The 27,272-nt window shown below is 49.3% G+C and overlaps 1 protein-coding gene across 1 annotated transcript; it reads left to right on the top strand.

Moving 5' to 3' along the window:
- On the top strand, window positions 1-27,272 carry ENDOD1 (endonuclease domain containing 1). The gene is made up of 2 exons (XM_047070583.1): window positions 1-310; window positions 22,979-27,272. The coding sequence occupies exons 1-2, from the start codon at window positions 11-13 to the stop codon at window positions 24,179-24,181; spliced, it is 1,503 nt and encodes a 500-aa protein (XP_046926539.1). The 5' UTR covers window positions 1-10; the 3' UTR covers window positions 24,182-27,272.

Genomic DNA, 27,272 nt, shown 5'->3' with positions numbered 1-27,272 from the left:
AGAGGCCGCCATGCGGCCCGCGCGCTGGCTCGCGCTGGGCAGCCTCCTCGCCCTGGCCGCGCTGCTGGAAGGCCGGCTGGTGGGCGAGGAGGAAGCCGGCTTCGGCGAATGTGACCGCTTCTTCTACGCCAGGACCCCGCCAGCGGGGCTGGCGGCCGAGGCCCACGTGAAGATCTGTCAGCGCTCCGCCGGCGCGGAGCGCTTCGCCACCCTGTACAGCAGCCGGGACCGCATCCCCGTGTACTCGGCGTTCCGCGCGGCGCGCCCCGCGGCTGGCGGCGCGGAGCCTCGCTGGCTGGTGGAGCCGCAGGTGAGCGAGCTGTGCCCGAGCCCGGACGCGGGGCTGGCCCCCGAGGGCGCTTTGCAGCCGCGGCGAGGGCGAGCGCGCGGGCGGGGGCGCGGGCGGGGATGGGCGGCCCCGCGTCTTCGCGGCTAGGTCAGGAACCCCGGGTTTCCGAGCCTCCTCGCCGCACCCCACCCCCACCCCCACCCCCCACCCCCAAGCCACAGCAAGAGCCTGGCGATCCGCGAGCCTCCGGAGAAGCCGCGCCGCCGCCCTCGTCCACCCCGAGGCCCCCAGTGGGAAGTGGTTCTCCCCTACAGTTCGGGGTAGACGTCTGCAGTGTCTCATTCATTTCCTGACCAGTGAGGAGCGTGAGACTGACCATTTCGGATCAGCTGAAAGCCTCGGCTGGGAGCTCCCAGGCCTTGGCGCAGGTCGTTGCCACAGTTCTTTGGGCCTGGGTAGGTGGGTGGGCATTTTCATGCCCATTTTGCAGAAGAGGAGATCAAGGCCCAGGGAGTGAAGAGACTTGTGGAAGTCTGCCCAGCCGGGAAGATGGGGCAGGTGTTCACTGCCCTTTCTACTATGGAAAAGCTTCTCTTTTGCAGAGGCCACCTGGGCCTAAAGACCCCTTGTGCACACGACATCGAGTACATTCAGTCTGAAGTTGCGTTGAGTTAGGACCATAAAGGCACATATTTGTAGAAATGCAATGGGAGAGTTACAAATCGTAGGGAAACTGTCCAACTGTTGGGAAGGGCAGACAAGTTTTACCTGACTCTTCCTAGCTACGTTATCAGACCACGTGGAAATCATGTCATGAGTGTTCTGTACTGTCGGGTGAGGGTGACCGAACACTCTAAAAGGTTCCCAGAGGCCCTGCTGAACTGCCTTAATACATCCTGCCCCACGTCTGCCTAGCCACCCCCCTCCCTGCACACCCAGCCGGGCTCCCCTTTGGTCAGTTCTCACCGTCCTCCCACCTTGTCTCCTGCACCTGCCCCAGCTACCAAGACCACCCCCCCACCCCAGCTGGGAGCAGAGCTACCCACTCAGCCCACTCATTCCTGATAGTCACAGCTGGCCAAAACCACATGGGCGAACAGATTGGCTTTCAGGTGCTTCATTCAGAGCCCTGGGTTGTAATCCCTGCAATGTCATTCAGATATTTCTAGCTCTGAGAGCTTGGCCGGGTCTCACGCACTCTTCCACCTCAGTCTTCTTACCTTCCTCTCCGTGTCCATTCCATAGCCTATGATGTCAGGGCCTATGAGATCAGGCATTGGAAAAAACCTTTCTCAGTTGTACACACCTAAGATATATATTGATCTAAACTTAGTTTGCCCTCAGCTGCCCCGCCTCGAGCTCTCTGCATATCCCCCAGATCATTATGCGTCACGATTGTGCCCCTGTCAAGAAACAGATGATCTAGTCCTTTCTCCTCGAGGGTCTCGTGGACAGCTTAAGGAGACCATACACATGGCGAGGAGGACACAGGGAGGCACGCTAAACAAATTTCAGTTCAATTCAGAGCACGTTTAGTCATCAGTCACCTGCTGGGTGCCAGGCTCTCAGGGTACCAGGAGAACAGAGGATGCCCCTTGAGCTGTAAGGTTTCCTAGTGTGCAGGTGAAGAATCAGCTGATGAGAGCTGGGCTGCGTGGGTTCGAGAATCAGCTCCTCTCAGCTAGCTGTAAACTTGGCCAGGTTATTTTAGAGCTAATGACGGGGTGGTGTTGAGGATTAAATGAGTTACTATATAAAGTTCCCTAAGAGATGCCTGGCATATAAGTACCAGCTGTTTTTAGGACATAAGCGAAACCCATAAAGGTAAACAAAATCCTACTAGATTTCACTTGTCTCCGGGGTGATAGGGGAAAGCCTTAGGGTCAGCGTGACATTGGTGCTGTGCCTGGAAGGACGAGGCAGAGTTCAGAAGAGAGACAGAAAGGAGGAGGAACATCAAGAGCGAGAGTGGCGGCTCCAGGGGTTAGTGCGTGGGGAGGGGTTGGGATTACTAAACTAGTAGAAGAACGCAGGTGCCAGTCTGCTCAAGTGTTCAGGATAAAGGGGAATAATGGAAGGGAGAGGTCGGGTGTGAAGGAGTGATTAAGGAAGGTGTAGTGAGGCAGAGCCATTTATGCAGTTGCAGAAGGAGTCACAAAGGAACAGGTTTCGTGGGCAGAACTGAGTCATCCAGGCGGTGGAGCCCCCGGGGCAGGAAATGAGGAAGGGGATGGGAGAGGAGGGGGGAAATTGTTCCAAATGGCATCTCGAAGCCTTGAGATGAACAGGGGTTTGGAAACAGTACAGGAGGCCGGAGGTCCCAGCCGGGGAGCTCAGAAAGGTGGCAGTGGCTGATGTTTTCCCCTGCAAGATGGGCTTGGGTCCCCTTCCCACCCGGCCTCCGGTGAAGTGGGCCAGGAGCCAGAGGGTATGAGGAAGCAGGGAAGGAAGGAGGGAGGGAGGAGGAGCTGCAGGCGGCTCGGCGGGACACACTGCGGCAGACCTGACTGCTGCCTGCTCCCGGAGGCCTGCCTCCCCGCCCGGGTCCCGGCTGCAGAACCATGCTCAGGGCTCGCCGTGGGCCTCTGGCTGCTTCAGAGCACTTGGTAATGCTGAGTTGCCCTGTGCCCACATCACCTTTTTATGAGGTCAGCTTTACCAAGAGCAGACTGGCGAGGGAGAGGCAGGAGGCCAAAGGAGCGCGGTGCTTGCCTTGGGTAATGAGTCAGTCAGGGCGGCCCTGGCCCCGAGGCTCCCAAAGCCCAATTCAGCACCTTTCCTAGCTGTCCTGCAGTTTCCCTTGGGAAAAACAAGCTCCTAACTTGAAGATATAGAAACTTGGGCACTCTTGTGCTTAAAACCTTCAAGGTGTTGGCTGCCCTGCACCTACAGGACAAAGTTCATTTTGCAGGATGCAGTTTTACAAGGCCGTCCGTGCCCTGGCTCCTATCTCCGGCTCCAGCCTTGTTCTCACTCCTCCCCACCCTCACATTCTATGTTCTAGTATTATCTGGCCGCCTGGCCTGCCTCTCATAAAACTGTACTGTCTGTACTTCTGCTTCTGTACTGTTTGTCACTTCTGCTCATTCCTTTTTTTTTTAATTTTTAAATTTATTCATTTTTGAGAGAGAGAGAACGTACATGAGCATGAGCAGGGGAGGGGCAGAGAGAGAGAGAGAATCCCAAGCAGGCTCTGCCCTGAGCCTGACATGAGGCTCCAACTCATGAACCATGAGATCATGACCTGAGCTGAAATCGAGAGTCAGACGCTTAAGGGGAGCCTGGGTGGCTCAGTTGGTTAAGCACCGACTACAGCTCAGTTTGTGCGTTCACAGCTCACAGTTTGTGTGTTCAAGCCCCGCAATGGGCTCTGTGCTGACAGTTCAGAGCCTGGAACCTGCTTCGGATTCTGTGTCTCCCTCTCTCTCAGCCCCGACCCCACTCACGCTCTGTCTCTCTCTCTCAAAAATAAATAAACGTTAAAAAAAAAAAAAAAAGAGAGACGCTTAAATGACTGAGGCACCCAGGGACCCCATGCTCCTTTCCTGTGCCCAGAATCCTTTCTTTACTACCCCCATCTTGCCCCTCACTTCTTCCTCTCCTCCGTCCTTTAAGACTTCTCAGGTGTCATCTCTTCCAGAAAGAATTGTCCACCTGATTTTGGTCCATTGCTCGGTGCTCCAATAATTTCTGTCTTTTTTGTACTTCCCACATTGTTTTAGAATTGCCTACTTATGTGTCTGTCTCCGTGGCCCTTGAGAAGTGAATGCTGCACCCTTATTCATCATGCTTATGTTCCTAAGTGCGTGGGACACGGACAGTCTTAATAAGTGTTGAATAAAATAATTCACTGTTAGGCTCAATCAGGCAGCAGTCAGGGAGACGCTCTGCTTGAGCCTTCTTGGGGGGACATGTACGGCTTCAGAGGCTTGCCCCATAGCTGGCCAGCAGCCGCTAATACAAACATGTCCATAAGGAGAGCTGGAACCCTCTTCTAAGTCCACCCCATTAGTCCTTGCTCTGGCCTTTGGAACGCAAATGACTTGGATCTCTTGTCTAGACAGCAGCTCCTTGGTGTCGGATATAGGATCCCCATATCCGCCCACACTGGAAGAATTTAAATGGGATCTTCTGAGGCACAGAAGGAGAACTTTAAAAGGAAGCCGAGAAAACAGAGAGTTGTTGTAGGTTTTATGTGGAATGTGGTTTAAATTGAGAATGGGGGAAAAGGCAAAAAAGAGATGAGAAAATCCCATTAGCGTGATGGAGATGGTTTGGAAGGCTTCCAGTCAAGACCCCAGAGACTTGAGAACTGGTTTCTTGTATGGCACCAGGAGCCTCACACCTTTTAGTCTCTCAATTCCTTGCCATTTAATGGAAGACATTTTGGATAAGGTATCGGTGATGCCTTTCAAGCACATTGTCAATTCATGCTGGAGACCGACATTTAAGATCCTACCAGTTTTTAAACATGAATACTGAATGGATCTGGCTTTATATTCAGCTTACACTTTTTTAATCGTACAAAAATACTCTGATGTCATTGTCTTAGTTGGAGAGATGAAGAGAGGTTAATTGATGTGCCCAATGTCACATAGTTTGGATTTGAACTCATGACCCTTTGCTCTTAGTTCAATGCTCTTTCGGTACATCATGGAGATCCTTTGACCTCACAGTGAATCCACTGCGTTAATGGTCATGGGGCTTTCCTCCTCCTCTTTTATATGGGGATCTTCATTTCTACTCTATTTCTCTTTCCCAATGGTCGTAGGACCAGTGGGAGCACATATTTGGCCACATAAATGTTGCTTAGATGTCGGTGGCTCTGGAGTGAAGGGTATGTTCTGGTGAACTACACAAGCGTTTTCCTAAAGGGTCCGATAAGGTCATATTTCAAATCTTAGTAAATGTGAACAGTCATCACAACTTAGAATCTTGATTAAGTTCTGGATCTTTCATTTCTAACAGCAAACAGGACAATTCCGATACCTACTTTCTAGTTAAGAGACTTGAATTCAGACCCTTGCTCTGCCACTTATAAGCTATGGGACCTTAAATTCTTCCAGTCCTGTTTTTCTGATCTGTACGTTAAAGGCAATGATAGTGTTTTTCATAGAGTGGTTGTGACAAATGCACAAGGTAACACACACAGACATGTAGCACGGTACCCAGAGAACGGTAAGGTCTTAGTAAATATTAGTGTGTATACTTTATTAAGTTCTTACTCTAATGGGTGTTATTAATTGAAAAACTTCATTTGTGTAAGCTCTGTGCCCAACCTGAGGCTTGAACTCACAACCCTGAGATCGAATCACATGCTCTGCCAACTGAGCCCGCCCCCTTTTTTTATTACTGTTTTTGAGAGAGGGAGAGTGCAAGCAGGGGAGGGGCAAAAGGAGGGGGGAGAGAGAGAGAAAGAGAAAGAAAGAGAGAGGAAGGAAGGGTGGAAGGATGGCTATCCCAAGCAGGCTCCGTGCCCAGTGCGGAGCCCGTCGTGGGGCTCAATCTCACGACTGTGAGATCATGACCTGAGCTGAAATTAAGTGTCAGATGCTTCACCGACAGCCACCCAGGTGCCCCTATTACATTTTTAAGATTATTTTCTTAAGGAAGCTCTACACCCAGTGTGGGGCTTGAACCCACGCCTCTGAGATCCTCCCTGTCCTGAGTAACCAAGAGGTGTGTTGTCACAAAACAAACAGTGAGCAATCGCATTGCAATCTATTGTGCTGAGCCCGGGTGAGAAGTCTGGGAAGCGCCTACTCAGAGGGATGCTTCCCAAGTCAGTCACTCGCGATGTCTTCCTTACCGGGGCGCAGATAGCAAAAGCCAGAGTCACACAGGCTACCTTGCCTTGCATTTTTTTCCTTTTCTGGGTTTTTCCTCGTCTTTGAATTCAGCGTTCCCGTCTGATTTGTGGTCATCCTCAGGGGCAAGTTAAGGTACTTGCCCTACATTGGCGGAACATTTCAGGGATATTTTGTCCTCAAACAGCCCAGTGGACACCGTTCGTCAAGTGTTCACACTTAAATCTGGATAGGTCAGAAAGGAGCTATCGTTTACTGATCCCTTACCGTGTACAAGCCGCTAGATGCAGAGCCTGGATTAGAGTTTATGGCTGTCGGATTCCCAAGCTCTTACTACCCTTTCCACTCTATTGTACCGTCTCCCAAATCCAGTGTTTGTATTTTCTCTCCAGATTCCGAATGGACTGACTGGGGCTGTTCCTTTACTGAATTCATCTAGGTCTCCGGATGCTTTGTGGCTTTGCTTCTAATGGACCATTCTGAAAATCCCTGTGTCAGCCTGTCAGTAGCTCAATTGTTAGCTCCTGGTGATTCAATGGATCATTCCTTGACTAAGGATTGTATTCTTTGGGTTTCGAACGTCTCTTCCTTTTAACTGTCAGTGAAACTTTTAAAGTACAAGTGAGAATATGAGAAAAGAAATCCTCCCATTTGCCAGTGGTTTTGCTTCCCGTGATCTGGCCGTGCTCTTGGAATCACTGTTAGTTCAAGAATGGTTTCCCCTTCAAGGTGTAGATCGTGTCTCCTGGGTGGCCACGTACCCTTTTGATTCTGTAGAACTTGACATCTGATGGCAGCAATGATCTGTTGCCTGCTGATATATCTGGCCACTGAAAGGAAGGAAAAGTAAAAAAGAAACGACTCATGGGGCGAACCAAAAATAGAAGCACCATTAGTATTCCAGCCATGCTTCTATTGACCCAGTGCCGGACAGAAGTGTGGCTCAATCAAAAGAGGTCAGGCTGAGGACATTCTATACTTTCAGTCAAAAGGAAAAATATGGTACATTTCATTTTGGAGAGTAAACAGATGGCTGACATAGTATTTGAAAATATAAGTTAAATTACATGTTCCAGTTGACTTGTACCTTAATTTTAGGGATGATTGGTCTTGAGTTTTGATTGATTTTCAGTTGGCAGGAACACCTAGTGCTTTAACAAAGCCCTGGGCCCTTTGTCACTTAATTCACTAAATCGACAAATATTTATTCGAGCATCTGCTATGTGTGAGGCACTATTCTAGGCCCTGGGCATAGAGCAGTGAATCAAACAGACAAAAATACCTTCTCTCGTGGAGCTTAATATCTACTGGAGAGCACAGGTGATTATAAAATAAATAAATAAAAGACAGGGCATGTTAAATAGTGAAAGGGCGAAGAAAAATAAAGCAAGGCGGGAGGATTTGACCTATCCGGGAAAAGGTGAGGTTTTTAAAGGGCATTCAGGGGAGACATCACTGCGGAGGTGACTTTGTATACACACCTGAAGGAAGTGACAAAGCCCGTCATGCGGGTATCTGGGGAAAGGATGTTCCAGGCAGAGAACAGTAAGTACAAAGGCCCTGAGGCAAGAGTGTTCCTCACGTTTGAGAAAGAGGCCAATGTGTCGAGAGAAGGAGAAATGAGGAGAGTAGCAGGAGATGAGGTCAGAGAGGTGGTGTGGGAGATAGCAGATCACTTCGGGCCTTGTGGGCTATTTGTAAGAAACCTGCCTTTGGTTTCTTAGTGAGATAGGAGGAGATGGGATACCATGGTGCCCACTTTGAGCGGAGGGTTTATTTATTTATTTATTTATTTTTTAAATTTTTTTTTTCAACGTTTTTTATTTATTTTTGGGGACAGAGAGAGACAGAGCATGAACGGGGGAGGGGCAGAGAGAGAGGGAGACACAGAATCGGAAACAGGCTCCAGGCTCCGAGCCATCAGCCCAGAGCCCGACGCGGGGCTCGAACTAACGGACCGCGAGATCGTGACCTGGCTGAAGTCGGCCGCTTAACCGACTGCGCCACCCAGGCGCCCCTGAGCGGAGGGTTTTTGACGTGCTCTGACTTGCATTTTAATAGGGTCATTTTGGCTGCTGCATTGAGAACAGACTGTAAGGGTTCAAAGGCAGAGCAGAGAGACTAGCTAGGTGGTTTCAGTAATCTGGCAAGAGATGGTGGTGGCTTGGACCACTTGGGCTGGCATTCTTTCTAGCTCAGAGTATATTTTAAAGGAAGAGCCGAGAGCAAGAGAAAGGGAGGAGTCACAGAGAACCCCCAGGACTTTGGCCAGAACAAGTGGAAGAATGGAGGTGCCTGTGAATAAGGTGAGGATACTAAGGGAGGAGCTGGTGTGTTAGATGTGCTAAGGGTGAGATGCCTTTGGGTGTTGAGGAGAGCTAGAACTCTGAGTACTTTATCACACAGGGCACTTTTCTAGGTGTGTTTTCACACGTAATCTCACTTAATCTGAGGATCCAAAGCAGGTGCTGTGCTAACAGCACAGAGCCCGATGCGGGGCTCAAACTCACGAACCGCGAGCTCACGACCTGAGCTTAACTGAGCTTAACGCTTAACTGACTGAGCCACCCAGGCGCCCCCCCCCCCGCCCCACCCCCATCAGGATTTTTTACAACAGAGCATGTTCCCAGCCCCACTGCCACATGCCAATGAACATCAGTGCCCGCAGCCTCCAGGAGCACCCTCGTGCCTGTAGCCACGGCAGGTCCCAGGATCTGTAAGTGCCTCATTGGGCTGAGGGCGCTGTTGCCTCCTTTTGCAGTCTTGCTCCGTTCTAATCCGTCCTGGGCATTCCTATGGCCGTTATGCAAGCAGACATTCTCTATAAGGTGATTCCCCAGTGGATCACCTAAAAAATCCTTCAAGCCACAAGGATCGTCCCGAGTCTCGGTGAGCGTGGCCAGGATAAGGGCGGGGTCTTGGGTCTTGTCAGGGCGTGGAGCTGTTGGCTGCTGGAGGTGGGCTGGGTGCCACGCATGAGCCTGACAGCCCAGCTCCTGACCAGGTGCCAGTTGCCTGAGGGAAAAGGTGCCAGCAAACTACACCCTCCAGAGCCCCACCTCTGGAACAGAGAGAGAGAACCCACTCATCCATCCGTCGGTCCTAGCGAGTGCAAGAATCCCTCCAGTGCACCCAACCTGGCTCCCCAGAGAAGGAAAGCCAGGCTGAGCCCAGCACATTCTGAAACTGCATAGCCCAGTAATGTATTACACCCTGCTTTGGGACCAGGAGAGGGACTTTGCTCCAACTCAGCACACCCCACCTCTTTAAAAGTACAGAAATTCCTTTTTTGCCTTTAGGACTGTTAGTAAACTGGAGTCCTTCCCCTGTGCAAGTTCTCACCTTTGCCCTTACGTCCTAGGTAACCTGGTTTTAACGCAGCTTGGCCAACGAGCCTTCCCGCTGTGTCTGGGCAATGGCAGCATTGGTTTCTGGAAGCCCCCTTGTCATAACATTCATAACTGAGGGAAGAAGCCAACCCATATCACATCAGCTTTTTGAGTGGATTGGCCAGGATGCGTGATAGAACTGGGCCATGTAAGGAAATGGCCACTGTTGATGTTTCTGAAAGACTGGGCATCCACTGTAGTCTCCAGATGCATGGAAGCCGGGGACGGGAAAGCTGGGTTTGTGAACCTTGGTACACCTTTACTTGTTCTGGAGCGTCTCCACTGTATCTGGAGCCGTGGCACCCGTGACGACAGAGGCCTCCTTCATGGCCAAGCGCACCGTTTGGTGTGGTTGGTGACCTTGCTCTTGCACCTCAGCCGGACAGACCTCGCTCCTGTGACCCCTGCCTTCTGCACTTTGGAGGCCCAAGTCTGCTCACCTTCCTCTAGGGCTCTGCAAAGCAGCTTCCCCATTGGTTAACCCTTTCTACCCACATCTCTGAATTTACTGCCCTCAGAAGCCAGAGAAGTACTCTCAGATCATTAATCCCATCGTGCCTCCAACAGCCTCAGCGGAAACTCTCCAAGGCTCCGCATTTCTCCTCAGATAAAGATAAGGCCTTATCGTGGTCTCCGGAGTCCGGCACGCGTGGCTCCCGTTCCCTGCCCGGCCTTATCTGGTGTCACACACATTGCCAGGCCTTTACTTCTAGCCACTTTGGCTTACTTCTGTGGGGTGTGGTGCTGCTGTTTTTTCACGCCCATCATAGGGCCTCCGTACCCGCTGTTTTGGTTTTGTTTTTCGTCTTCCGGGATATTCCCAAACAGGTCAGCTGCCCAGAATACTCTCTAGTAGTACCAAACATACCTTTCTTTGCTAGCGTGTCACAGTTGCACAGTTATTTGTGGAACTAACTGAGCGCCACCCAGCTAGACTCTAAGGTCTGTGAGGGCAGGGTACAGGGCTATTGTTGCTGTCAAATCCTCGCCCTCTAACGCAGGGACTGGCAAACTGTTGCTATAAATGGCCAAATAGTAAATACGTCAGGCTTTGTTCGCCGTGTAGTCTCTGATGCACCGATTCAGCTGGGCTGTTACAGCACAAAGACAGCCACAGACAATACATACATGAACGAGCACGGCTGTGTTCCAAGGGAACTTTATTTACGAAAACTGGTGGTGGGCTGGATTTGGCTCACAGGCTGTAGTTTGCCAGCCCCATGGTCTAGCCCAATGCCAGCACTTGGGCGGTAATTAAGGAGTGTCGCTGAATGCTGAGCGCTTTGCGAATATGGATTGAACAGCAACAGTGAAATTCGAACGCTGGGCGGGCCGTCCTATTCCTATTATAGCCCGGCAGCCCGAGATACATCTCAGCTGTGTGTGGTGATGGCCCCTATTTGTCATGTTAAGGGTTTTTAGGATTATAAACATAACATACGCTTATGGTAAAAATATTTTTCGAACATTCTAGAAGTATATAAGGAAAAGGGTCTCATTTCACGCAGATAACGAACTAATCTTTACAATTTGCGTGTGTGTGTGCTAACATTCCAGAGATTTCTGTTGCACATAGAGACGCATGGAGGCACTCCTACTCTTTATTCTAGTCAACAAGGTTCAGGGCCCTTTGGGACTCTAGCACGCCCCTCAAACAACCATCATACCCATGGAGTGGGAGAGTGGAGGGGCTCTGGATGAGTGAATTTGCACATACACAAAAATAATTTATTGCATTTAGAAATAGAAGGCCTGGGGCCTCCACATGCAAAGTCTGTTTCTTTCAAGTCGGCGTCCAGGTAACTCACGGACAGCCTGAAATAATCTTACCTTCTTCTCCCTTCCTGTGCTCCTGAGCAGCGGTGATCCTTCTCTTAGAGGAGACTGGCTGGCCTGCCCAAAGTCACAAGGCAAGGAAGTGACAGAGCTGACAGCTCTCCTCATGTCTAACCTGGTGTTCTGTCACTCAGCCATGCTGCCGTGTAGTCTCACATCGAGAGGAACTCGAAGAAGAGCGATGTTCATAAAACCCAGGAGGAAAGGTCCAACACATGGAAATGATCTTGCCCAAGAGCAGATTTACTAGTCTTAAATCATATTTATTACACAGCGTTGAGAAGCACATGCTGTCTCTTTTGTGCTTAAAACACAAGGATAAGATTTAATAGTTTGAGGAGGGTTTAGGTTGGATGCAAATAAGCCATTTCCTGACAGCGAGAGTTATGACACCGTGGGGAAGGGTCTGAGGGCTGTGAAGTCCTCTTCTCTAGTGATCTTTAAAGTGAAGGGTGGATTTTGCCAGCTGGCTTTGGAGAAAGGCTATTTTTTATAGCTGTAATCTCTTTTTTTTTTTTTTCTAAAATTTATTTTTTGGGGGACGGGGGTGAAGGGCAGAGAGAGAGGGAGACAGAGGATCTGAAGCAGGTTCTGTGCTGACAGCAGAGTCCAATGTGGGGCTCGAACTCATGAACCTCAATCCCATGACCTGGGCTGAAGATGGACGCCCAACTGAGCCCCTCTTATAGCCGTAATCTTGCTTGGAGACAGGCTTTGAGTCTTTCCCGGTTTTCTGAGGAGGGTGACTCTGAAATTGGTTGACAGTGGTGATATCTCAGCCTCAGTTCCATGCCTGAGTGGCTCACTGACCCGGCCCATTACTGTTGCTTTTGCTGCTCTCAGTATTAGGTACCATTCTGCTCCCCTGTTCTTGCCACAGGCCAGTGCTTGAGTTTTTCCTCTCTTCTTGTACGTAATAAATGTGGTCACATCCAGTCAGACAGAGACAAGAGTTTATCACACATTTGTTCTCTGACAGCGAATTGGGGTTTAAGAGGTAGGCATGGAATTACAGGGGTTTTCGGTGATTGAAACAAGCCCACGCCGTTTCTTATCTGCTCATTCACTTACTCATTCCTGATCAGCAGGTCTAGAATTTTAGCAGTGCAGAGTAGGAGTAGTCAGGTACCCAGCTCCTGGTTGACTCTTTGATTAGTGTTGTCATTCTCTTTTTTTTTTTTTTAATTTTTTTAACGTTTATTTATTTTTGAGACAGAGAGAGACAGAGCATGAACGGGGGAGGGGCAGAGAGAGAGAGAGACACAGAATCGGAAGCAGGCTCCAGGCTCTGAGCCATCAGCCCAGAGCCCGACGCGGGGCTGGAACCCATGGACCGCGAGATCGTGACCTGAGCTGAAGTCGGACGCTTAACCGACTGAGCCACCCAGGCATCCCGGTGTTGTCATTCTCTTCCACGCCAAAACCATTTATTCAATTACCAGTACTAAGCCATGAACTAGGAATCTAAGACGTGGTCATGGAACAAGCCCCAGCCCCTTTCCGCAGGTAACTTGTTACTTAAGGTAGGAAGGCAGATCGTGACCCCAGCTTAATTCTCTCCTAGTAGACTGTTAGCCCTGAAGGGCAAAGACTGAGCGAGCATACAGAGTGGTTCAGAAAATGGGTCTTAGTGGGAGACAAAATTGGGCTGTGTCCCAGCTCTGTCATTTATCAGCTGTGTGACCTTGGAAATGTTACTGAATCTCAGGGAGTTCAAGTTCAGTCCCTATCTGTGGCACGGGGCTAATTGTCCCAATTCCATGGGGGAGTGACGAAGATTCAGTGTGACAGTGTGTACAAAGGCCACTCTGCATTGTGTCCAAGCCCTCACTACATATACGTTAAGCATGTTGAATGAACAAGTCACCTTTGCTTCCGAGACCATGCCTGCCTTGGAGACAACCGGGATGAGGCTGACCATACTCCTAGGTTTGACCCAGTATTATTTCTGAAATGGTTTCCTGGCCTGTGATGGGAAAGTGAGAGGTCAGATTCCTAAGGTGGCCAAATGGAAGAGGAAGATAGGTCGGGCCAAGCAGCAGATGCAATAAAACCAACAAAACTGGGGCTTTGTCAGTGTTGTACCCACCTTCGGTAAAAAGAAGGGTCCAAAGGTCAACTCTAAAGTCCTTTGTAATCCTGAATTTCTCTAATAAAATACGAGCTGGCGAAAAACAAAAACCAAAAATCCATACTCCTGCTCCAATGCTACCTTTCTTGTGACTGGTCTCAGCCTTTTCTGTGGCTCCTATGCTGTCCTCCATGTTACTTAGCCCATTGATGCATTCTTTCTTGAAGAATTTAGTAGAAGTTCCTTCTCTCTGGTCTGTGGGATGCCCCCTCTGGTCTGTTCCGAGACTTCTGGAACCAGGACAGCCTTGTCTCTTTCCTTTGTTCCTGAGATTTAATCCAGGTGTCTGGGAAGTTCCATGTCTGTAAGGTTCTTGCCCCAATTCCCACAGGGGGCTTGCTGGGTTCTCCTGATGCTTCGGGCTAGTTGGTGCATGAATCATAAACTTACCCAAGCTTATTCAGGTGAAGGGTAGGGCTGTTGTAACAGATGACTGGTAGATTCACAGACATAGCAACGGAGGTACACACAGGCCTCAAAGGAACCAGAGCTCAGAAACTTCTAGAAACCAAATGGTCCCACAGACTTTAGGGTCTTTATCCTACTCTCCTCTTTTAACTAGTTTTCCTGCTTTCCCGTGGGTCAGCCTGACTACCAACTCTAAACTGCATGTAGCAACCTTCATACTCTACTTGTTGTCTGTCTCTGAGTTTCTTGGATTATGTTGGATTAAAAACCTAAGAGAGCCATCTGATTGGTTGCTGGCCAGATTGGCCATCCCTTGGTTGTGACTGGCAAGGGGGTGAGGAGGAGGAGGTCATGTGGTAAGAAATGCTGTCTTTAGAGATAGTATCTGAAATACTCAGTTAATTTAGAAACAGAAGTTGACTGTGGCATGTTGACGAGGGCTGATATACCTGGTGGTTGCGGGAGCCTGGTTTGGGCGGCCATATTAGATTACTCGAGGGACCTTCACTACTCAACAGAACTGGTTCTGTGTACCAACTGTGTGTGTAATTCATGCCACAGAGGCCCTGAGGTGGAATTGATCCTCCCAGGACTGGGTGAGCTGTGATCTTGGGAAAGCACTCACAGAGGCTGTCTCAATCCAGGGTCCTGGCAGGAAACAGATGGAACTCTCAAAGTAGTTTAACCGACAGAATTGAATGAAGAAACGATTTACAGAGAACTAAGGGAGTCAACAAGACGGGGTAAAGCGCCTGGGGCCTAGCCGTTGCAGGGACCTGTTACCATCCCAAGCCCATGGGGTCAGGCGGGAGCCTGGTGAGAGCCATGACTGCCCAGAAACTTAGCCAGAGCCACAGCTGCAGCAGCCAGATGCAGGGGGAGCCAAGGAATAAATACTCTGGTCTCTCTCTTCCCACCCTTCTGTTGGCTGCTCCAGGCAGAAGCCAGAGGGCATGAGAGCTCAGATGATGTGAGCCAGCCTCCTGGGGCACAGAGCAGGGCAGAGAGGAGTGGAGAAAGGATCAGGGAGGCCAAAAGACACCCCCGGCATGGGGGCTGTGAGGCTGGGGCTGGGCCTGAGCGCCCAGGAGGAGTTCAAGCAGCAGAGAGGAGTGGTGAGGCACCCCCACCACTGAAGTCATGGGTGCCCATACAGGGGGAAGCAGGGAAACACTCATGTTACATCCATATAACTGACGTTGTTGGGAACGGATTGGCCTGTTTTGGCTGAATGAAAGGGAAGATTTGAGAGAAGAGATTGGAGGGGGTGGGGAGGCCTTCTGAATATACCTGTTTGCCATTTAACCAGGCAATATAGGATACTGTTGAAGATGTTAGAATAGTGAGATCTGCTCAAAAGAGTATAAGTAGCAAAAAAGGACTTCTTATTCTGTGGATGGATAAGGTAGGAAATCCATGTTTACACATTTTGATGATCAGAATATTCACTGCTCCAACAGGTGGAGGATTTAAATGGCCCTATAATACTTTATTCTCTCCCTTGGTATTGTCATCATAGCTCTTGCAATTTGTGAATAATACTCTCACAAATCGCAAGGATCATGTGGATCTTTTTTTATTTTAAATTTTTTTAATGTTTTATTTACTTTGAGAACAAGAGAGACAGAGCACGAGTGGGGGAGGGGCAGAGAGAGAGGGAGACACAGAAACCCAAGCAGGCTCCAGGCTCTGAGCTGTCAGCACAGAGCCTGACACGGGGCTCGAACTCACAGACCGAGAGATCATGACCTGAGCCGAAGTCAGACACTTAACCGATTGAGCCATCCAGGCGCCCCTCATGTGAATCTTTAAGCCCAGCTAGGCACTACCCAAGGGTGACTTAAACATTTGTTTTTTGGTGTGGGGTTCATGGACCCCCTGCATCAGCATCACCTGGGGTGGTGGTTAAAAATGCACTTCTGAACCCCACTCCAGTCCTGCTGAATATACCTCTGGTGTGAAACACAAGAATCTGCATTTTTAACAGGGACCAAGGTGCTTCTGACACAAACTGAATTCTGAAAACTACTGATTTAAGGAGACAGCACTCATTTCTTGTAGTGGCTATCTGGGCAGGAGTGAATGCCACCAGGGACCCATATGATGAATGAGAATCTGATAAAGATCTAGCCCAGCGGGTTCTCAATTTAGAATCATCTGGAGAACTTTAAAAACATCCTAGATGCCCAGCCCTCTCGCTACTCCAGAATTCTCATTTAATTGGTCTGGGGCGAGGCCTGGACATATTTTATGTAAAACTTCCAGGTGATTCTGACAGGCAGCCAGACCCAAGAACCTCTAATCTTGTCTGAACCTGGAAGGTGGAAAAAGTTAGAAACGGAAGAAATGTCTCAACTTAACAGACTTTTTGGAATTCCGTACCCCACGGTCAAGTGCTAAGAATAATTGCTCTGGAAAAGAAAGCAGAGAACAGAGTGGAAAACAGGCTGCAGTGAGTAATGAGGAAGGAAACCAAAGAAGACCAGGGATGATGTAACCTGAGAAGGTACTGCAGTTCTGGAAAGGTCTTAAAGGACTCGGGCACTTTTGTAGACTCCCAGCAGGAGTTTGAAAGTTGGAGTTAGGCATGAGAAGGAGGAGCCAGAGGAGTCCCAGGGGAACTTGTCTGTCCCTGAGGCCACCCATGGGCCTCCCCTCAGGCGTCCTTTGCTGGCCCGGCTGTGTATTGCCAGTTTAGGGTTGGTGCATTTTTTAATCCCCCCCTTTTTTTTTTCATTTTTTTAAATTTTCAAGAAAAGGTTGAAATAGAAGTGGAACATCCTTTGATTCTTTCTTTTCCATCATCTTCTGACTCGGGGGGAGAGAACCCTTCACGCAGCTTATCTTTGTACCTCCACACCCTGGACACGGGCTGAACACCTACTGTGTGCACAGCACCAGGAGAGCTGGATGGCCTGCTCCTCCCCAGGCAGGAAGGTGTGTGAGCGGCCCTGGGGGCCCAGAGGAAGGGTGATTCACAGGGAGGAAGGCGGAGGGCACCCCAAGGCCTGCCTGAGTGCAAAAGGGCTGGTCAGGAAATGAAAAGCCCTGTGTTTCTCTTTCAAAAGAAAAAAAAAAGAAAAAAGAAAAAAATCCTAGTAGGTCTTCTAAAGCTGTTTCTGTTCCCAAGGGGATAGAGAATATTTTGGATGCCAAATAGGGAGGATTTTTTTTTTCTTCTTAAATGGGTGGGCCGGAACTGTTTATTCCCTTCCTGAGAGCTGAAAGGTCTTACGGTTTGTCCTTCCTCAAACGCCCCTCATTTGCTATGGAGGCTTCACCAGCCTCCTGCTACTTTTCTGAAAGGCAGCTCTTTCCTCGAGCTGCATATTTTCCATGGCAAGTACATTGTCTCAGACTTCACCCAGGGCCTCAGATCTAGTTCATTCTGATGCGCGTGACTGTGCAGAGGCCCTGTTTGCGCATCCAGCTCCAGGTCTGATAAGATCATCCGATGTCACCGCTGTCAGCTGCACTCATGTTCCTTGTAAGGAGGGGCCCTCTTACCCACTTCGTGGTGGGCAGCGGGATGATAGCATCTTTTTAATGTCCCTGTGTGTGTGTGTGTGTGTGTGTATGTGTGTGTGTATCATAGTTCAGCGCAGAAGCAAAATCGGAATACCAGCTGTTCTGCTCATTCGATTACTTAACTCTTGTTGAAAATAAAACAACTCCCAAAAGAACAGCCTGTTTGTCCCCACAGAGAAGGTAGGCGCTCACGGGGGGTCTCTCCTGATCACAGGATCTTATCTGAATCAGCCCAGCCGAGAGCTTATCTAGCCTCAGGCTAAGATTCTCCAGGGGGAGGAAACACCACCCCTTTCCGAATCATCACAAAGTTCCAGAACCGTTTTGATGATCCTTCTAGATGACCACCTTTTCCATGCGGCGGATCGTGGAGCAGAACCAGAGGACGAGCTGACCTCTCTGGAGCCTCTCTTTCTCATCTGCAAATTGCAAGAGATGATGTGCATCAGAAGATTGTTGTAGAGGTCAAATGAGGTCACTCTTGCAACAACTGCCAGTCACTGCCCGATGGCAAAGGGCCGCTGTGCTGGCTGCAGGAGCACAGAGGTGATCGGGCACTGTCTCGTACCCTTCAGTATAGTGGGATGGACAGACGGAGAAACATAGTTTCAGTGCCTGCCAGCTGTCCCCCCACTTTGTCTCTGCTTGCCTAAATCGACCATCCACTTGTGTCCCGTCCCCCTCAGCCACACCTGGCTGCCACTCCCCAGCCTCCCCGGTCCACGTCCCCTGAGCCCGTCTTGCTCGTCACCTGCGCTCGCACCCACTCAAGTCTCTCCATCAGCAGTGCCAGTGGCTGCCACCTGCCGCCCTCCGTCCCTGCCCACCTGGACTCTGAGGTGCTTCAATTCTGTTTGCAGTGCCAAGGCCGCCCCACTTCAATCCCACCAGTTCTTTCTCTGCACCTGTCCCTGACCTGTGGGTCACGGCTGTGCACAAAAGCAGTACAAAAACTGTAACTCTGGCCTAAGCACAGCTGGTCTGTCCCCATCCTGGTTGGCTTCCATGGAGCCTTCCCTTCTTTCCAGCGTCTTTCCTGCCCTCTCTCATGAATTCCCTGGCACGGTGACCACCACAGGCTGGCAGACCTTCCCTGCCCTCCTGACGCTCTGCCTCCATGTCCCCACTTACGGCAGAGAACCGACCCGTACCAATTCCCCATGTCCCCTCCCCTTCCCGCCATGTTCTCAGGAGAGGTCCCTTCACCCCCGGCTGACTCTTCTCCATGTGCTCCCAGTATCATTCCCTTTGCTGTCCCATCCCCCTGTGGCATTGGTGTCCTCACCACCAGAATACTAATAAGCAACACCCACCAAGAACCTAAAATACGCAGAGTCTCCATTATGCTTTATGCAGACGAAGTACAAGAGATGGTCCTGGGGGCACCTGGGCTACTCAGTTGATTGAGCATCCGACTCAGGTCATGATATAACGGTTCATGGGATCGAGCCCCGCATCAGGCTCTGTGCTGATGGCGTGGGGTCTGCTTGGGATTCTCTCTCTCCCTCTCCCTCGGTCCCTCCCCTGGTTTCTCTCTCCCTCTCTCTCAAAATAACTAAACTTGAAGAGAGATGATGCCAGTGTTCGTGCTCCTTACAGTCTGTAAAAATATATGAAACAAATGCCCAAGAGCCTGTTCTCCTGCATATGCAGACACCGCCCCCTCTCCAATCCCAGTATCTTCTTCTGTTGGATCCATTGTGTGTGTGCTCTTTAAAAGTAATCTTGGTGACTAGTGATGAGCTTCTCCCACATTCCCATCCTCCCCACCTGGGCATCCCAGCCCTCTTGCAAAGCCTCCGTGCCACTGTGCTTCTGGGACATTCCGGGACCCCGTGCACACTCTCAGGGCTGCAGCCACTCTCTTGCCCCATGGCACAGCCCCCTGACTGGTCTTGGAGGTCTTGACCGGGACCCTCACTGACCTCCTGGTCTTCTGGCCCTGTGGGACCCTGTGTCTCGTCAAAACCCTTGTGCAGGCTTGCTGCTGGGAAGGGGGTTAAGGGAACTCCCCTGTACCTGCCAGGCCTCCGAACTGTTGCAGAGAAGGTGCTTGTGAACTTGGTATGATTGCAACCTTGGAGGAGTTGAGAAGAGAGAGCAAGAGGAAGGGGGAAGGAGGGGGGGCAGAGTATGGCTGCCGAGCCTCCATGTTTGTTGTTCTCCTCCTGCGGATCGTTGTCACTGTCGACAAATAGCTCTTCTTCCCCACTCAGTGACAGACTCCCCTGTGGCAAATCTGTACCAGGTGACTCATGTCCCTGATGTTTGCATGGACCTCGCAGCCCAGAAACCCTCAGGGACCGGGCTCTGCTCAGTGACGCTGTGCCCCTGAGATAGATGCCTTTGAGCCCCCAAGTGCTCCCTTGCACAGAGACCTGAGCAGCCCCACCCTCCCAATGCCCCTTTCCCTCGGTGGTGTGTGGGGGCCGGAAGACCATCTTTGCTTATCTCCGTGACCTGCTCCTCAGCAAAGCGCCTGCTCGTCCCCTGCCTTTTCCTGAAGCTTCTCAAGCAAGTGGTCTGTAGCCCGCTCTCGCTCTGTCCAGTCACCTCCACCACCTGTCTTCCTTCCCCAGTCCTCTGTGGACATCGCCCTTTGAAGTCTCACTAAGGATTCTGGAATCATCGAAGGCCTTGATTTTCGTCCCCATCCTTCCATTTCCCCTCTGGCAGGTGCCACACTGTTGATCTTCTGTAGCCAAAGCTTTCCCCTTCCTTGACTCTTGATGTGACACTCGATGACTGATTCTCCTGCGGCTCCATCCGTGTTTCCCAGTTGTCTCTTGTCCTCTGCCTGTCCTCCAGCATGGCCGCCCTGCGGCTCTCCTGTTCCCTTCCTTACCCAGAGGCATGGACTGCTGCTGGCGCGGAGCTGGGGTTTTGGAGTCTGAGAAGCTGGGTGTAAGCCTTGGCCCTGCCACTTACATATTGGATGACCTTGTACCTGCTGCTTAACTTTTCGTGTTCCTGCGAGTAAAACGAAGATGATGATAACACCTCGCTGGGAGGGTTATGTGAGGAGTCAACGCAGCAGCTCAGTGCTTTCCAAAGGGTGGTCATTGGCAAACCTGCTTTACAATTTTGGCCACATCCGAGGTAATGGGGATCCTATCAGGATTAAAAAAGATGCTTCGTACTGGGCCCCTGGGTGGCTCAGTGGGTTGAGCGTCCCACTTCGGCTCAGGTCATGATCTCACAGTTCGTGAGTTCGAGTCCCACGTCAGGCTCTGTGCTGACAGCTCGGAGCCTGGAGCCTGCTTTGCATTCTGTCTTTCTCTCTCTCTCTCTCTGCTCTTTCCCTGCTCACACACTGTCTCTCTCTCAAAAATAAATAAGGACTTTAAAAAAAATTTAAAAGATGCTTTGTATGGAGCTTTCCATGGTGCCTGGTATGCAGTGAGCATTCACTAGGTGGTAGTGATAATTATCCTGTGATGAGTTATCTGTATATCAGACCATTTATAATCTGCTTCCTGCCACCGGTTCCAATCCATCCTTTCACTTTTCCTTAGTCAGAATCCGATTTTCGCCGGCTGCTGCTCTCTGCCCCGACGCCTTGGTGTAGAAGTCTTGTTAAGCCTTGCTGACCTTTCTGTGTCTCTGAATTTATCCAAGTCTTGCACATCCTCCTAATACCACCTCAGCTTCTGCCTTCTTCAGGAAGAAGTCATCGTTGACTGCATTCATTGTGCCCTTCCTTCCTTTCAAATTGGTCTGCTCTTTTTCTTCATAGCATGTATTTGGCATTTAACATAAACCACACCGCACTGTTGTTTTTCTCTTGGTTTCCTATTTCACTTTGCACCTATGTCTTGTTTTCCTAAGTAGATGGTGAATTTCTTAATGTGAAGGCCTGTTTCCAGGCAAAAAGGGCAGTGATTAAGGACACCAGCCATGAGGCTGGACTTTTCTGCATTCACATGGTAATGCCACCACTCACGGTGTGGCCTTGAGCAAGCTTCTTAATCTTGATGTGCCTCAGTTTCTTCATCCGTCAAAAGGTGATCATGGTACCTAGTTTTTTTGTAAGTTTAAATGAGTGAGTACTTAGCATAGCCACTCACTGATGTAATACATGTAAAGTTCTTTGAATTGTGCCATGTAGGGCTCATTAAGTGTTGATGGCCGTGGTGGTGGTTTTTGTTACCAGTCCTAACGCTTCCTTCTATAGTACTGGTCCCACATAATATACGCTTAATAAATATTACTGAATGGGTGAATATTTCCCCTCCGGTGCTCCTCTGCAATTTTCTATCAGTCTATTTTTCTTACATGCATGTTGGCAAGAAAATTGAAACTCTCCTGTCATTTAATTCCAACACATACACAAAAAAATCCCATGGGTTTTAAGAGCTTTTACTGTCTGGCATAAAGGCCAACTCATTGAGAGAAACAATTTTTTTTTCCTTGTACTAAATTTGAAAAAGGAATTTATTATAAGATTATTTATGGGGCAGGATGCTGGTGGAGGGGGAGAGTTCATTTTTCTAAAACCTCTTAACATGTGATTAGGAAAAAAATTTTCCACTAAACACAGGAACTATATCAAATGACGTGGGTGGCCCAGGGGGACCAGGTCAGCCGGGAGGTGGATTACAGAGAGAGCTTTGTACCTGCTCCTCCATCCACAGGTTCCACTGGGAAACCAAAGAGTAAGATGAAGTGGTGCGTGCAAAAGGACAAGTGTCACCCAGAAATGTAATCTGAAATCACCTCTTACATCATAGGCGTATTTTTGTCTTCAGCGAGCAGTGTTGTCAGTAATTTATAATCATGGCAATAACCAGATCATTAAACTATGCAGAGAGTGTGGAAAAATACATCTGCCCTTTGCATGACAGCGCATCAAAGAATATATTAGACTTTCTCAATCAAATACTCTTACTATTTCTAGTACGGTTTTCCATACCTGAGTTAGGTATTTTAATTCCATATACACTGACATTCCTTCACAAAGTGGAGCCTCCCAAGACATACTTGATTGTTCTGCAGAGTTAAGTGAGCATGGAGATGCTGGGAAGCTGTTTTGCTGCCTTTACTCGATAGAGTTTCAGATGATGCTGTAACAGATGACATTAAAATACTCGTCACCTTGGGATCAGAAGAGTTTTGTCATAGGTTAAAAAAATGGTTTTAAGACAAGACATAGGAATCATAATGGGGATTTCTGTCAGTGGAGGTCAGCTAGCAGACTATCATAAGACCCTGGGATTTAATGTTTTATAAATGGTATGGTAAAGTGACTTCATAATGTAATACCCAATGTGGGGGGGGGCGCATGCGCAAGCACAGGCATGTGCGGGTGCGTGGGTGTGCGTGTGAGAAGGTGTTATCACAGAGCAGTTCTACCCAGGTGGAGTGTACGCAGGACAGAAAACAGGAAACAGTCTAGTTAGAAGCCACTTTCAAACACCAGTGTCAAGGGATATTAGGATGAAGCGTGTGTGCACCAGAGGACCAAGCGCTCCCGAACCCCAGCGCGAGGAGGGTTCGTGCCGTAGGGACTCCAGAGCCTTGGCGGAAGGGTTCGAGCGCACCATCGCCGCTGTGAACAGCACGCATCTCAGTCCTTGCTCTCTTCTTTCAGATTGACGATCCCGCCAGCAACCTGGAGGAGGGGACTGATGAGACTGATGCCATCGCCTCCGTGAACAACCTGGGGAGCAGGCAGGCCCTGAGTGCAGATTACGTGGATTCTGATTACCAAAGAGGACAGCTGTTCCCGTTCTCCCTTGGCAGTGATTTCCACGTGGCCACGTTCGCTCTCACAAATGCAGCTCCCATGACCCCGTCCTTCCGGGAGCGGTGGTACATGAATCTCAACAGCCTAATGGACCGCGCCCTGGGCCCTCAGTGTGGCGGTGGGGAAGACCTGTATATCCTCACCGGCGCTGTGCCCTCAGACCGCAGAGTTCATGGCAAAGTGACCGTCCCTGCGTTTGTTTGGCTGGCAGCCTGTTGTGCCGTCCCTGGCAGCGGCTGGGCCATGGGCTTTGTCAAGCACACCCGGGACGGTGACGTCATAGAGGACGTGATGGTGAAAGAATTGGAGAAACTGCTTCCGTTTAACCCTCAGCTGTTCCGGGACAACTGCGGCGAAACCGAGCAAGACACGGAGAGGATGAAAAAAATCCTGGAAGTGGTTAACCAGGTCCAGGACGAAGAGCGAGCGGTGCAATCGGAAGAGGGCGCTAGTGCCCGCTCTAGCGCAAAGAGCGAGAGATCTGCTCTGCTGCCCCCAGAGGCCTCTGAGGAGAGGAGTAGCTTTTGGGGCAAGTTGATGGGCCTGCTCGTGACCCCCGTCATCAAGCTTTTCCAGTTACTTTATTATCTTGCAGTGGGGATCCTGAAGAACATTATGTACCTCCTGTGGTTTGTTACCAAGCAAGTGATTAATGGCATAGAAAGTTGCCTTTACCGCCTGGGTTCGGCCACCATCTCCTACTTCTTGGCCATTGGGGAAGAGCTGGCCAGCATTCCCTGGAAGGTACTCAAAGTCATGGTCAAAATCATCAGGGCCGTACTGCGGATCCTTTGTTGCCTGCTCAAGGCTGTTTGCCGCGTTCTGGGCATTCCCGTCCGAGTCCTTGTGGATGTGGCCACTTTCCCCGTGTACACCATAGGCGCGGTTCCGATTGTGTGCAGGGACATTGCAGTGGGCCTCGGTGGCACTATCTCTTTGCTCTTTGACGCCGCTTTTGGTACTATGGGTGGCCTGTTCCAGGTTTTTTTTAGTATCTGCAAGAGGATTGGCTATAAGGTTACTTTTGACAATTCTGGGGAGTTCTAGAACTCAAAAAAAACCAGTCATGTCCAGTTACAGTGAATTTGACTTTTTTTTTTTTTTAAGTAGAGAAAGCTGGAATATTTTGTCTTTGCAATGGGTTTCTGTTCACTGTCAATTACCACTCTATTTTGAGCGTTGGTAGGGGTATTTGCATGTTTTTGCAAAGGAAGATGGTATAATTTAGACTTGACCTAAGGGAAAGGTTGAGGCTGGGATTATGTGTAGGACATCTGTGTGGTGTGGGCAGACTTCCAAAGCATTAGAATCTTTACTCACTCTGCTATGGGTGGACCACCTGAGATTCTCTGGTGTTCATTTGTGATAACTAAGAATTACAGAGGAGGGAAGAATTAGAAGGCAACTTGAATCCAAAGAGTTTTGAAGCAAAGGAGAAAGGAATCTTGTTTCCGTTCTTCTCTGAGACTTGAGGGCAAACCGCTAGAGATGATGTGGATTGATTTCGTTTTCATTTGCTTCTCTTTCTCTCCAACTCGGCTGACCTCGGGAATGTGCAGACATGGTCCCCTGCTGAAATCACTTTCTTAGGGATAAAGAATTTGCTCTATCCCTTAGCTTTCCATGGCTTCCAAGGACCCGTAAGGTTGTTTGTGTGTGTGTGTGTTTTTTTCTTCCAAAGATGAATTTTGCTGCATTTTTCTTTTAGGTAACGATAAGCATGTTATGTTAAATGTGGCATAACAGAGTTTGAATGTAAGGGCAAAATTTTTCGCCCTTTGAACAGTGTAGTACAGTCCTCTCAGGTGTGAAGAAGAGAATGCAAGGATCGGAGCCCTGCTCTGAGTAGGTGCCACAGGTCTGAGAACATCCTTAGCCAAGCTTGGATTAACTTGGTGTAGATTAAATTTCTGGCTGACAAGAGTGGGCCCAAAGACTGACATGTTAAGCTAATATGAAAATCTGTATTCCTTAATATTCTAGATCAGGCTTTGTTATATATCAGGCAAGTACCCCATTACCATAAAGCACTCAGACCTCTGTCCTTAGATGATTGTTTTGGTTGAAGTGTATATAAAAGAGCCACAAAAGAAAAACTATTCTAGCTATAATTCCATATCCGTATATATCTAAGTTTATATACATATAAACTTGAATAAGAATCACTATGTCTTAGGAAATAATTTTTTAGTGTGTTTGAGGCTAGAAAAGTCTCCCATTAATGCAAGTTTGGTTTGAGAGCTAATCCCTATTTTTTTTTTTTTTTTTATCAAGCACTTGTCATTTTAAATCATGCCCTGAAAGAGAAAGCAGTATCTTCCAAACTTTGCTCTGCCTTCCACAGCTGAGCTGGAATCATCTGGATTTTTCTGAACGTTCTAAAGAGTTGCCGTGAGGTAGACAGGGGCCAAGTGTAAAATGCTGATCTTGGGAGTGCAGGGTACCATTCATCTGAAAGTTAGTTGCAAACACCTGGGATCCAGAAAGGCAACAGGGAGAGAATAATGGGCTAGCTATCTGCAGCTGGTCAGTAGACAAGAAATGTGAGTGTAGTGACTTACATTTTGCCGAAAAATAATTGAATTGCACCCAGTAGAAGCGTAGCTCTCCTGACCAGTTGGCGGTACAATGTTGGGGATTACGAACACCGGACTAGTCCATGATAGGGGGATATGCGCTAGATTTATCCAAGAATCTTGAGCAGTAGTTTACCAACACTTCTGTTCGTGAATGTGAACATCTGTAGTTGGGCTCCCCTTCATTTCAGCGGCGTGGAGGTGCACGCCTTGGTAGTAAGGGGTGAGGGTTTGCCTTGGTACTAAGGGGTCAAGAATCCTGCTGGCAGAAGGGAAGGGAATCTACGAAGTAACAAGAGAGATGGTCTGGCCAAACCCCGAACTGATGAAGAAACCCAGGCACGGGGAGGGGCCAGGTTTGCCTTTAGTTTCTTCGCTAGCTGATGAGAGACCAGGAGCCAAGGTCTTTTGTACCTGTCCTGCCACACCTGGGATGTCAGATAATGTGTGCGTGTGTGTTACTACTCAGCTTCCTCCTTGGACCATTGGCAGGGCTTTCTCCGTCATCCATCAAACAGAGTCTAGGCCCTGACTCATCAACGGGATTCAGCCTAGGTGATGAAATGATTAGCCGTCCATGCACAGCCTCATGCTTACTGCCTCCCGCAGAATCTGTATTCCCTCACGGTATATATTTGCATACCGACAAGGCCCAAAGGGGGCATCCGTGGCAGCTTGAGCCTCTTGGCACCATGCAAGGAACAGGGCATCCAAACTGCTTCTTAAGAGCCATTTGGAAATGGCTCCTTTCTCATCTGTAGTTGTTTAGTGTCTTATTTATTTATTCTTGTGTGGCCTTTTGTGAAATCTGGGAATGAATAACAAAGCAAAATATATCCTTAAGGTTAGGTGGCCGAGACCCTCCACTCTGGACCGCGAGGGTTGGCTGTGCCTCTCGTTTACCGGAGCTGGCTCTAGCAGGTGGTTGGACTGCTGACCTTGCCAACCGAGCTACTTTGGGCTTTGAGATGAGAATTTGAGGTGTGAATCCGGATCGATGAACCCTGTCTCTGGCTTGAAGACTTTTCTGTGGCTCTGTTATGTTCTCAGGCCCACGAGAGGTCAGCCAGCTCTTCCTCATTATGGAGCTAATTTTCTAGTCTGTGGATCAGCCACGCCTTTGGACACTCCTGTTTTCCATTGTGCCTTGTGAATGTTGGCTTCTCACTCACCATCAGCACTTCCACCTCAATGCAGACTAGCGAGTTGGGAGAAGGAACTAGAATGAAGCACTCGTCATTCAGTCAGCCGTTCATCTGTCAAACATGCATTTTTGAACATCGAGGTTGCAGAGTTGCAGAGATGAGCGATACACGGATCCCATCTTGGAGGAGTTCAGGAATCTAGTGGAGGAGAATACACGGTACAATGGATAACCTGTAACATATCATGGCTGGTGCTGCAGTGAACGTGCCCCCTGGAGCACAGGAAGAAAGCCCACAAAACCATGGAAATTAGGGAAGCCTTTCTGGAGGGTGTGACAAAAGCCAATTGGACATTTTCAAGCTATGTACAATGCTGTGCACCTTGCAATGCTCAATAAAGTAATTACTGACAACTCA

The sequence above is a fragment of the Lynx rufus genome, unplaced genomic scaffold (genome assembly GCF_022079265.1).
Source record: "Lynx rufus isolate CCGP_SWC_20201006 ecotype Redwood Valley unplaced genomic scaffold, mLynRuf1.p SCAF_9, whole genome shotgun sequence".
Taxonomy (NCBI): Eukaryota; Metazoa; Chordata; class Mammalia; order Carnivora; family Felidae; genus Lynx; species Lynx rufus.
The sequence above is the reverse complement of the archived record's forward strand: the minus strand, read 5'-3'. Positions and strand labels throughout refer to the sequence as shown.